The following is a 12,979-nucleotide window of genomic DNA, read 5'->3' as shown; positions in this document are numbered from 1 at the left end:
ATTGAACAGAGCCTTTGTATCTATGGTTAGTTAATATGCAATTATGCTGATTTCTCAGAGGTTTAACTGATATATCAAGTGCCTCACATACCATAATTATCAGAAGTCTGAATTGTTAATTCAGTTTTACTTGATGTAGTCAATGTTTGTACAGATTATTCTAACACATTATAGGAATTATCAGCTTTTTATTGAAGTTATATCTATATAATTAATAATAATACTTTTAATGAGATAGTTGAATAGTACATAATTGTATCAATTATTAAAGCCACATATAACTGTGTATGCTCTTAAGTCTAACTCACTTTTTGGAACTGAGCATAATATAACTTCTACTTACCAACTTGATGACAACTTGCATGTTTCTAATTTGTCTCATTGAATCTTTATTTAAAACCATGGTGTAAATCATATAAAGGTAACTTATTTCCTTCAGGATATTTGTAACATCAGTATGCATCATTATTTGTTAACTTCTAAATCTGCATATCCTAACTAACAGGTATCTCATTGTCAAGTTGGCATTACACTCAAGCAGTTTCTGTCAGACACTAGAATAGTTTTAATTCTGCTTTGGACATAAATATTATCTACTTCAGGGTTTCTTAACCTTTTTTATACCAGCAACCAACTTGCCACTTCCCTAAGCTGTCACAGACCATTAAAATGCAAATATAACAACAAAGCAAACATTATAATTTACATTCAAATATTCTATCATGTTATTTTTTTATTTGTTTGTTTTTGTGAAATTCTGTGGACTGGCATAGTAGGTATAATAGACTACTGATTGAGAGAGACTACTGGTCTGTTGTGTAACCAACATTTTTAAAGTAATTGCAAAGTATATTTTTGGATCTTTTTGAGAAAGTTAATTTAAATGTGTTAATTAAGTGCATTTTAAATTAAAGTATACATGTTTCAAACATTCAGAGAAGAAAACAATTTTGCTGGTAAAACAAGTAAACAATAATGCATAGTGAGAAAAATGGCACATAAAACATAGCTTCACTTTTCTGGTGTGTTTGAATATTGTTTGTTTTTTACCTTAATCATCAATTTGTCTGCTTCATATTGTTACTGTTGGAATTTTTACCATACTTATTTATTATTAATTGTACCATTGTTACCAAAATCTATGATACCATACAAGTATTTCATGAATTGTTTATGAATACATCTTCAAACAATAAAGTATTAGTTATATGCAGAAATATTAGTTACATGTTACATTGTTTCTAAAGATATTTATCAGAAAAAAATCCCAAAAACACATTTTTGTTCAAGAAAGATTCATTAAGCTGTAAGAACATTATTTTTTTGTTTATTTTGGTATCAGTTTCTAGATTATAAATAAAATAAAAACAAGAAAATACTAAATAAACTAATGTTAACTATATCATCAAATTCCAACTTAGATACCTCTTCTAAAACTCCTACTACACTTTATTTGCTTTGAATTGTTTTACTTCCAAAAAGAAATGTAACAATTCCTAATTTTTTTGCAGAAATTATTTTGCTCTTTTACCAACTGTTTGATGCAAATAACCTTGTTACTTTGTACCATTAAATACCAAACAACCAACCTACTCGTAGATTGTGAGTGTGAGTTAGGCTTCCTAACTATCAAGTATTGTCAGGCTGTTATATAAAACAAATGTCAATATTAGAATGAAAATGAAAAGACTTCTATGCTACTTTCTCTTGGATTTTAAGTCCTAGCTCTTTGTTTCACTGAAATTGTGACATCTTGCATTTAAAACTGGTGTAAGGCATGTAAAGGAACCTGCTTTATTCAGGATATAACTAACATCAAAATGTATCAGTAACTACTTGTATTTTCTCCGATTGTAGAGTATATATGCTGCTTATCTTGTATTACAGCAGCATGACTTAGCTGACTCCTGAGTCACCTGTGTATGTTTTGAATTATGTTTTTTACTATTTTTCTCTATGATCCCCTTTTTATGTAACATTTAGTTGCAAAAAATTATAGCCATTTTAATTATGATGTGTTATGTCTTTATATATTGACCAATTATAACAATGATGCTTTAGTAGATATTCTCCTATCTGATGTAGTTTTAGTCACTGATATAAGTAAACACTTTTGTGAGGACATGTTATCCCCTGTGCACAGTCATAAGATAGTGACACTTAGTAATAATGTCATTGAAACAGAAAACTTATAAATATGAGTTTTCTAAAAAGTGTCTTAATGAGGTGTAGTTGCTGTCAAAATTAACTTTTATTACATTTATTTATGCAGACTTAAAACCTAATACCTTAATGAATGTTGAATATTCACTCAAAATTTCATAACAGGTTGAAAAACTAAAATGTGTTGATGCAAAACACTTAGAAGTTGCAATTATCAAACCTTTCAGAAACTTTAACTGTTACTTATCAGCAATTCTACTGAAAGCATATTGAAATTATAATTTGTGATAGCAGTGCTATATCATATTAGAACACATTAAACAATATTAGATGTTTTCCTAAGTTTTATTGTGTTTCTTTATATGTGTTCTTTGCAACAGAGACAAACACTTGAACCTGTAAACCCAATATTATCATACTTTTGCAACTACCTCCTTTAAATTAAAATAGATTGCTTATTCTAAGACCTAGTTTTAAAGTAATTAAATTGTTGAGTTTTTTTAACTCATGCTGTCAGTGAAACAAGTAATTAAAATTTTTTAGATTTTCTTTAAGCACTGCAGAGCACATATTACTTATTTGTAATTCTCCACTTTTCCACTTCATTTGTGATGGCCAGAAAAGTAATTAACTTGTTTGTAATATATTGTAACATATTGAGAATGTTGCTCTGTATGTGGTAAAACTATTACCATGGGCATCATTGGAAAACTACATTGTAATTTGTGTTGAATCATTAATGTTTGTTTTTTTCCAGTACACAATGCTTTCAGGCAAAGCACCATTCCAGTCTTATAGCCGAGAAGCCAGTTCAGCAGCAATCATGCAACGAATTCGAGAAGGAGAATTTTCATTTTCTTACCCTGCTTGGAATATGGTTTCTCAGCAGGCAAAGGATGTGATAAAAGGACTTCTTACAGTGAACCCTAAAAAACGCTTTACCATGAATGATCTTTTGTCACATTCATGGGTACTTGACCAGAGTCATTGCAGTGTGTCTGAAACCCCATTAATGGCACCCAGCATTCTCAGCTCATTGCCTTCTCCACGTGTTGCAGATACTGCGCTTAGAGCAACATTTGATGCCTTTCACATGGCCACTCGTAAAGGATTCTGTCTTCTAGATGTGTCTGCAGCTCCTCTTGCTCAGAGAAGAAAACGAAAGAAAAGTTCTACGGATGCTCGAAGCAGCTCCATGAGCAGTGACTCTAGTCAGGCCTCCTTTACAAGTGGTCCTCAAACCAGTTCTACTTCGTACCAAGTATCTCCTCCTACCAAGACAACAGACACTACCAAGACTTACAGGTTTGTTCCTCATAGAGACAACTCTATTAATAGTATTTTTACTTATCCAGAATGCAAGGTAATGGGCAACCTCTCTGGATCTTTTTAAAGAGGACTCACTGACATGCTCTAGCCAAAAGCACATTCTAACTAAAAGGGCTAATAAAGATGAATTTGCTCTGAAGGTTGTAGGTCATCAAGGACCCTTGACCAGGTCTAAAGCAAAATCTCAGAAGCAACAAAGTGAAGATGACTGTTTTGTACTAAAAGAAAGAAAAGCTTCTTCAACAAACGTAAGCAAGAGGCAAGGGAAACAAGCTCGTCTTGAAACTATTGTTCTAGATTAATGTAACTTGTATAACAGTTTATGTATATATACACATATAAAGCATATTATTATGGTACAGTGATTTTTTTTTATGTCAGAGAAGATATACTGTTTGCCTCTTACACTATGTGCCTTTTTACTTGTTTACAAAGCATATTGTTGATGCTTAAGGGTCCACTGTTTTGATCAAAGTTGCCATGAAACCAAAGAGCAGTTAAATCATTCAGAAGGTTGTTAAGGAAACCTTTCAAATGAAAATAATATTAATTATTTCAAATATCAATTTTATTTGTAACATAAAATTTGCCTCTTTTTACAATTTCAAGTTTATATATATCACATTATATAACATGCTTAACTCAACATTTGTGAAACACTTATAATGCTGTTTCATGGTCCATAGTTTGCTGTAATATGTTTTTATGCATTACTGACATATTTAACTCATGCTATTTATCAAAAATTACAACTTATATTTTGAATTAGCTCTTAGCAACACATTAACATGTCAAAAATATATAGCTTCCTTTTGTAATTCAGGGATATTTCACTTTAAATTACATCATCAATTATCACTTTACATCTGTTTCAAACATTTAATGAAGTATCCAAACAATATTTTAGTTGCATAAGTGTCTCCAAACAAGTTTCAAATGCAGTTATAAAAATACTATTATGTGTAACCTTACACATAACCAGATATGGCTGGAGACTACTATCTGTGTAAAACAAAGATCCATTATTCAAACATCATCACTAGTATTCAGCATGTGAATAATCATCTGTTGATAACATGCGCATCCAGTGTTTAATCCAAATTAATTGTGATCAGTCCTAAAGCACAAAGTAGTTTGCCCAAAATTAGTTTAATTACTGCACTTGAAACTCGGGTAACTTATGAAGAATCGAAACATGACAACAAGAAAAGTGTATTTTATTTAGTAAATGAAGCATTAAAACTATTAGGAAACTCCTAAGTTTTTCAAAGTGCAAACTTTTAAGTTATAGCTCCATCTTTCAACGAATTTGATATCTAAATACAGCTCTGGCAATTGAGGATTCCCTGTTGTTTATTTAAAGCAATATTTTGGACACATCTGCAACTTTATAGATTTCATTACTAAGCAAAAAATATTCTTAAAACAATGCACTACAGAAGTTATGATAATTTATCAGAAGTTTATTTTAGCAACAGTATATTTGACAGTTGTGTGTATCTGAGAATGAACAGTTGGGTTGAATGAGAAAGTATGTAGATTAAGACTTGGCTTTTGTATGTACAATTGATCCAAGTACTACAGTGTGATGATGATCAAGCTTACATGTGTATTTTTTCTGGGAACGTCTATGTATTTCAAATGGTAGCAATTAACACAGAAAACTTACAAGGTTAGTTTTATTAATTTCAGTTTTTCCTCTTTTACAAACTTAGTTTCATAAAAGTTGTTTTTTTCTCTGCTACTGATAGAATTCAAATACTTTCATTAGGGTTTTTGTTAGATTTGAATACTTATCTTTTGCATGTTTTTGATTTAAAAAGTAAAACTACTTTAGGAGAATCTTACAAGCCAAACTAAGCATGCATATATTATGTAATCATAACCCTTTGTAGACATTGCTAATCCATTCAAGCATAGTGTGACAAGACAGACCATCAGAACAACTAGTCTTCTTTTTAAAACTTCAGTTTGTAGAAGTATCTTTTACATGTCTCAGCATTCATGAAAAAGAGCATTGATGAGTAAGAGTTCCTCATTCAAGCCTCAAACAGAGCAGAAGTAGCTAGTATTATGATTTGTTATATTGACCAACTTAAAGATAATTCCATCCATGAGAGCCATCTAATGTCAGAACTAGTAAATCAAACCATGTACAAACGTGGTTTACTGCATGGCTATAATGTACTCCGTGTGTTTATATTGTTAGGTAATAAACAGCCAAAGTGTGTTGAATTGTGTTCTAAACTTAAAGGATCAACTTTGACCAGAATGAAAAGGGATATTGTAAGAATCAGAATCAAAAGCTTTTGTCTCAAGACACTAGTGTGAGCCAGTAGCCTTAAACTCAAGCACTTTAGACTGAGATTACTAGCACCTTATTCATTATATTAAAAATTAGTCAATTATTATTCCAGTTTTAAGCTGAGTAGGTGATATCTGTGTACATGCTTGATTCAATAAACTGTGTGTGTTATTACTGTGCCAACTGCAATAGAGCTAAAGTGTATTTGACTATTTTGTTTTAGTCAGGATCAAAATTATTAATATTAAAGTACCAGTATCAGCCAAGAGTCTCGGGCTCAAATTCCATCCATGGCATTTTTGTCGATGATTTGCTTTAATGTGTGTCTTGGAACAGTTGGCTTACTCAATCACAAATCGAGTACTATGAAAGGAAAAAAAACCGCTGTTAAGTATCTAGTTCTTTTATCCTTTATCATTGAAACTAAAAAAATCCCCACTTTTTTCGCGTTGTATTTGTCTTGTTATGAAAACCATGTTTGACATAAAAGGACTTCATCTTGATGTTAGAGCATCCAAAATAAAAAAAAATACTTTAATAAAATCAAGGAACATTTCAAAAACTATTTGTTTATTAGAATGCTATAAATTATAACCATTTTTTTAGGTTATTACTACCGTGTTTCTCCGATAATAAGACCTACCCATAAAATAAGACCTAGTGTGATTTTTGGGGATAGTTTTAATATAAGCCCTACCATTAAAATAAGCCCTAGTTAAGAGTGGCAAGAAGAGGAAAGAAATAAAAAAATATAATTTATTAATTAGTTTAATAGTTAGTTAATTAGTTTGTTTAAGTATTAATCAGTTAGTTTAATAGTTTAATAATAGTTTATTTTAAATGGTTAGTTTAATAGTTTTACTTTGTAACTTCATTTTTTTAATATATCAATATAAGACATCCCTCGAAAATAAGCCCTAGTGTCATATTTTGGAGTGAAAATTAATATAAGCCCTGTCTTATTTTCGGAGAAACACGGTAGATACAGTTTTTTATTTCTTTTGTAGACCTTTGCTTACCCACTACCCATCTAGTTATTAACTTTTAATTTACAATTATATGTTTGAAAGCTACAAAAGTTTCTTAATAAAAACTGGATCTGGTTGTTCCATGAAGTTAAAAAATCAAGATAATTGCAAAAAAAATACTTTTGCTACTTTTTTCTCTAATGTCTTATTCTTTGATAATTTATCAGAGGATTTTAGTAACAGGAAGGAATAAACTTTTTAGAGGATTTATTTAAAAATTTAATATGTAAATTCTAATAATTTTGATGCAAAAATAATTTATTTCGAAATCTTAAATTTTAGAGTGTGAAGTTTGACTAAGCTAACAACCAATCTGAAATTTATTATCTTGTCTATGGGTGACATCATGTTTGTGAAAGCCTGATTGCTGGCTTGCACTACAATTAAATATTACACTGTTAATAACTATCATTATAATACTCAAGAGTAAACAAAACTATATTTGGGAGTAATGTATTCCCCAACAATCTCAAGCCAAGTGTTGAAAATAATTGGGAGTACTGTCATATTGAACTATTGTGTTCCTATTTTTTTGTAATATAGTTAATGGGTAGTATGGGAGAACTACATAATAATAAAATAGCTAGCAATAACCTTATGTAAGTAACTCTTCTGTGTTTTAGATTTATTGAAATTCAACAAAAGTTTTTAACCAGAAATATCTTTAATACATATAATACAATTTACCACATGATTACATAAATATTTATCTACGCTATAAATTCATGTGCTTCTAATCTCTATCTAATATGAGCAAACACTACTTGAGTAACTAAAGTAATATTTAATTGCATTAAATACAGATTGGAAGCACTACACTGTCATATAGCTCTTTGTTAGATACAATGAGGCTGTTTTTTTGTTTTTGTTTTCCATTTTTTTGCTCTTTACTGTCTCATGTTAAAAATGAGTTATAATAGTAATTTAACTTAGGTAAGATGCAGCTATGTAGTTTTTGGCCATTACTGTGAAATATTGTGGATAATTTTTATGGGAAATTGCTCCAAATTGCATTATAAAAGGTCTAGGTAATCTTGAAACCTTCCACTGTGGTAGTGATACAAACATATTACTTAAAGTGCATCATTAAAAAAAGTCATTTTTGAATAATGTATTACCAGGGAAGAAGATATTTCTGAAATTTAGATACTGTTGTGTAGTTACTAATGGTTACATGCAAAAGTAACTGTGAAATATAAATGAACGAAAATATATTTGTGAACATTATAAACATAAAACTACAATTGAACTGAAAGCATGATATATTAATTTTAGGATTTACTTAGGTATAATTTGCAAAGAATATGCTGTGTTGCTCACATGACAATTTATTGTACATATTAGTCACGTTATCAGTCAAAATATTTTATTATTTCTATTTTTTTCTGTTTAACTTGCAAACAAGCTTGTTGTTCAATGTTTTAATAATGCAACATTTTAAGAATCATAAAACATATGAAAATATTGATTTGGATTTTAGCTAAGTAAAGACCCAACATTTTTATTTGTAGTGTAGTTTTATATTTTAATGGAGAAGCCTATATACTTAATAAACTTTTCATTTTACAATCTTAAGTTATGAATGTAAACTACATACAGTATAACAAATTATTATGTCCCATAGGTTGTGATACTCATAATTTATTTATTTTTTCAGTTAGTGAAACTTGTGATTGGTTGCCTTGCACAAATTCATTTCCATTTAAGACTAGTTGTTAGAGTTATCCTAGTAATCTCTTTTAAAGCTAAACTTTACATATCATTCTAAATAGTTTAGGTAATGCAATGTTGTTTGTAAAATCATATTATACAGTAATTGCAATTATAGATGTATGTCAAGACAAGAAATCTTTTGATAGGTATAGCAACTTGAGATGAAAAATATTAACTTTTACTAACTTTGATCACTTTTGAAAGTCAAGAAATTGTGTTACATTGTTTTAATATTAATATTTTTAATAATTGTGGTTGTGAAATAGTTTTTAGTTTAAAATATGTGTACAGAGAGACATTTTGTACTGATTAATTCGTCTTGTGTAACTGAATGCACATTTATGCACAGTCTAAGTGGTAAGTGTATTTAAATTTGGAATGTGAGAACGTAGCACCAATTTTGAGGACAAAGTATACTTGGTGAACTGTACAAGTTAATTGAAACATCATACAGTGTGGTACATGTTTTGATGTTATGAGCCATTGCTTGGTGCAGAATTACAGAACAATGGTTTTATTGGCTAGTATTTATTTTACAACCAAAATCTCTAAGTCAAATATCAGTCTTATGTTTGAGCACAAAATAAAATAATTAGTAAATAGTGTGTTTAACAATGAGTATAAGTGACCTTAAGAAATAATGGTAAAGTAAACATATGTTGTGTCAATTATAGAAGATAGTAATTTGTACCAAATGAATTGGATCTGAATCATAAGAGTTGTATAGTGTTACTGATAGTGCTGTTTGAGGTTTCAATTCAATTTCATGAAACACATAAAATGTTTTTTTTTTCTTATGTTTACAAAGCTATTGAAGAATTTCATAAAAACATAACTATAGTGTTTTATTTGCAATTTGATATAGTATTGTACTGTTCTTCTGACTTTTTCATATTCAGAATAATATTTGTTAAAAATGAATGTATTTATTTCCTTTGGTGCTTGATTTTAGGCCTGGAGCATGCTTTGGATTTTGTTTATTTAAAACTGGAAACATTATAAATTTTAGACTGCCTCAAAACCATTGCAAACTGAAATTTAAGCAATGAAGTCAACTACGTTGTTTTTTTCAGCCAATTCCCAAATAATGGTATTAAAATGTTTATAGTCCAAAACTCAAAATATCCTTCACCTGTTACTGATTTCTTTATTTGCTGTAGGGTTAAGCCTTACTAATAAAACATTCCTCTTACAATGCAAATAAATATTGTAACACCTTTGAATATGATATATAAACTGTGTTGGCAAGTAAAGCTTCAAGAACATTAGAGAATAATTTACTCACTACTGGATGTAAGTATTTACTAAGATTAATTCTGATAAAATTATGATGTATTACATATGTGCCTGTAATTCATATTTGATATCAAAAGTAATATTAAGTTGTGGTAGTTGCTGCTAGAATCAGTTGGCACATGTATTTCACGATGCATCTTGCCTATTTCAAAAAGAAAAATATATTTGTATTCTAATATATATACACACACACACATATAAAGACACAAACACCTATCATTTCAAACTACTTATGCCAATAACTTTATAATTGAGAAACAAGTTTCAATCTAGTGATCACTGAACTAGTGTATCAAGATAATTAAACAATAAATTGACAAACAATTATTTATAAGTATAAAAGAATGATTTACTTTTGTACTGTGAATACTCCAGAATGTTGGTATGGTTTTTCAGACATAACTAAACCATTATAAATATGTTTAGACAAATCTGAAGTCTGTAGTTATTTTTGAATGTATATCACGGTGAATTATTCTGAACTTATTTGTATATCAGCAGTAATATTAAAAATTAAGATTCAATGAGAGAGACAAATTTGTTACTTAGAACTTTATAACTACATTTTTACTAATATGTAGAAAAGTGGCTTGACCACTTTTGTAAATATGAAATGTAGTCAATGAAACCAATCAAATTTGACCTAATGTAAACAATGAATGGAAAAACATTTAAATTATACAACCATTATTCTGTATAAGTGGAAAAACATATAATAGGTACTGTTTTACAACTTAAAACATTTATTTGCTATTTAAAAATTATTTAATATGATCAGTAACATGGAGATGGAAATACTAATATTGAAAGAGAATGGGTTTAATTCTAGAGATTTTGAAATAAGAGTTGGTACTGTCCACAAAATATGGATTTTAAAGTAAGTTCTAAGCTTTCTCTAATAAAGATTTATTTTTAACTGTTACCAAATTTTCACGTTGCTTTATTAGAAGTAATTTATTTCTACATTGGTATTGGTTAATATAAAGAAAATCGGAATTATATATATTACTGTTTAAAATGAAAGTTCATTTATGCATGTGTAAAACATATTTTTAATTTTCGTGAGATTTTGTAGATTTTCAGTTTTTCATTTCCTCCTAGGTTCCATGAGATACAATTAAAATAAATAAATTTAGAATAATGGGATGACAAAATTATGATTCATTTGAACCTGTAATTACCATTTTAAAGAAATATTTAAAGAAAAATTGTAGCCTTTTCTAAAATAAATTGAAGTTACACTTTAGTTATGACGAAAAACCAACTTAAAGTGAAAATATATTCTCAAGACGGCTAGTATAGGTTTGTTTGTTTGTTTTTGAATTTCGCACAAAGCTACTCGAGGGCTATCTTTGCTAGTCGTCCGTAATTAAGCAGTGTAAAACTAGAGGGAAGGCAGCTAGTCATCACCACCCACCGCCAACTCTTGGGCTACTCTTTTACCAACGAATAGTGGGATTCATCGTAACATTATAACGCTCCTACGGCTGAAAGGGCGAGCATGTGTGGCGTGACGGGGATGCGAATCCGCGACCCTCAGATTACGAGTCGCACGCCTTAACACGCTTGGCCATGGTTGCCTGACGCATGACTTAGGAACGAGAGTGTAAACTGTTACGGGATTGTAGGGGCGTTACTACAAAATGTTAGGCAATTAATTAGTAAGGTACATAGGTGTTCCTTTATATTGATTCAATGTTGGTTTGAGTTATTGTACAAGTAGAGTTTCTTTGATTTATCCGTTTGTTTTTGTTTATTTCCCTACTTAGTATCCGGGTGTTTTCTGTGGTTGTGTTTGTTTGATTTGCAGTTTTCAAAAAGGTGTGTATTTTTGTGTTTTTGAATCTGGTTTCAATTTTTCAACTTATTTCTCCAATATAGAAGTCGTGACAGTTGTTGCATCGTATTTTATAGATAATGTTGGTGTTGTGTTTGTCAGTGTAATTTTTACATGGTATGAACTTTAAATTTTTACCTGGTTTTTGGATAAATTTGGTGTTTACTGGAATGTTGTGTTTTTCATAAGCTTTTTCAAAATATTGGTTATTTTTTCACTGATATTGAGAATGTTTGGTGGGCAGCAGTTTAATGTTTTGTTGTTTATTTCTTGGAATTTATTATTGTTTGTTGTTGACTGCCTTGTTGATCTAGGTGTGTGTGTGTACAACTTTTTCACGGTTTTTGGAGGAAAGTTGTTAATATTGAAGTATTGTTTTGTTGATTTCATCGGCTGAGCATAGTTTTGTGGCTGTGTTTCTTTGGTTTCCTAATATGTTGATTTTTTTTTTTTCACGTATTGAGTCCCAGAAAATGTATAGTCCAGTATGGGTGATTTTTCTGTAGATTTATGTTTTGAATTGTGTATCGATTCTTCTAATCTTGAGGTTGAGAAATGCTATTTGGTTGGTTTTCTTGTGTTCACAGGTGAACTTGATGTTGGGATGTATCGAGTTAACGTGGCTGGAGAAACAAGGAAAAAAATGGTAATCAGATTCAAAGAACAAAAGAAAAAACATCTTCAAATAAACACAACATAACCATGGAAAACACCCAGATACTAAGTAGGGAAACAAATATAAACAAACGCAAAATCAAAGAAGTCCTACTTATACAACTGCTAAAACCAAAATTGAACAAATATAAAGGAACACCTATATACCTATACTAAATAATGACCTAACACTTACCTGCAAGGCCCCTAAATTCCCGTAACAGTTTACCCTTTCATTCCTAAGACATGCGCCTGGCAACTGTCAGTTGTTAACTATTTTTGCTAACCTGAAAATGAACTAAGAAGGTCGAAATGTTGTTCTGTACTTTATTTGAATTAAAGTTTTAACACCCATGCCAGCCATCTTGAGAATACGAATTTATACTTCATATTGAATACTTGCCGACTTTAAATACACATGTTTTATCTTTTAAAAGGCACAGTTTGGGTAGGTGATTAAGGCTCTCGACTCTTAATCCGCGTCACACCAAACATGCGCGGCGTGGGGGCGTTATAACACTCAATTCGTTGGTAAAAGAGTTGGCGGTAGGTGTTGATGACTAGCTACCTTCCCTGTAGTCTTACATTACTAAATTAGGGATGGCTAGCGCAGATAGTCCTCGTGTAGATTTGCGCGAAATACAAACCAATTAC

The 12,979-nt window shown here is 30.2% G+C and overlaps 1 protein-coding gene across 7 annotated transcripts in view; it reads left to right on the top strand.

Moving 5' to 3' along the window:
* Window positions 1-12,979, top strand: part of LOC143252088 (ribosomal protein S6 kinase alpha-5-like) — a 126,409-nt gene that overhangs the window by 111,372 nt on the left and 2,058 nt on the right. For 4 of the 7 annotated variants that reach the window (XM_076503700.1, XM_076503704.1, XM_076503703.1 and 1 more), the window contains one exon: window positions 2,921-10,761. The exons of 1 other annotated variant lie outside the window; for it this stretch is intronic. In XM_076503700.1, coding sequence (XP_076359815.1) covers window positions 2,921-3,556 — 636 coding nt within the window. In that variant the 3' untranslated portion in view covers window positions 3,557-10,761. Of the gene's footprint in view, window positions 1-2,920; window positions 10,762-12,979 lie in introns of those variants that run through there. 2 more of the 7 variants (XR_013028813.1, XM_076503702.1) reach the window with 2 other exon arrangements.

This window comes from Tachypleus tridentatus, chromosome 6 (genome assembly GCF_004210375.1).
Source record: "Tachypleus tridentatus isolate NWPU-2018 chromosome 6, ASM421037v1, whole genome shotgun sequence".
NCBI classification, from domain to species: domain Eukaryota; kingdom Metazoa; phylum Arthropoda; class Merostomata; order Xiphosura; family Limulidae; genus Tachypleus; species Tachypleus tridentatus.
The sequence above is the reverse complement of the archived record's forward strand: the minus strand, read 5'-3'. Positions and strand labels throughout refer to the sequence as shown.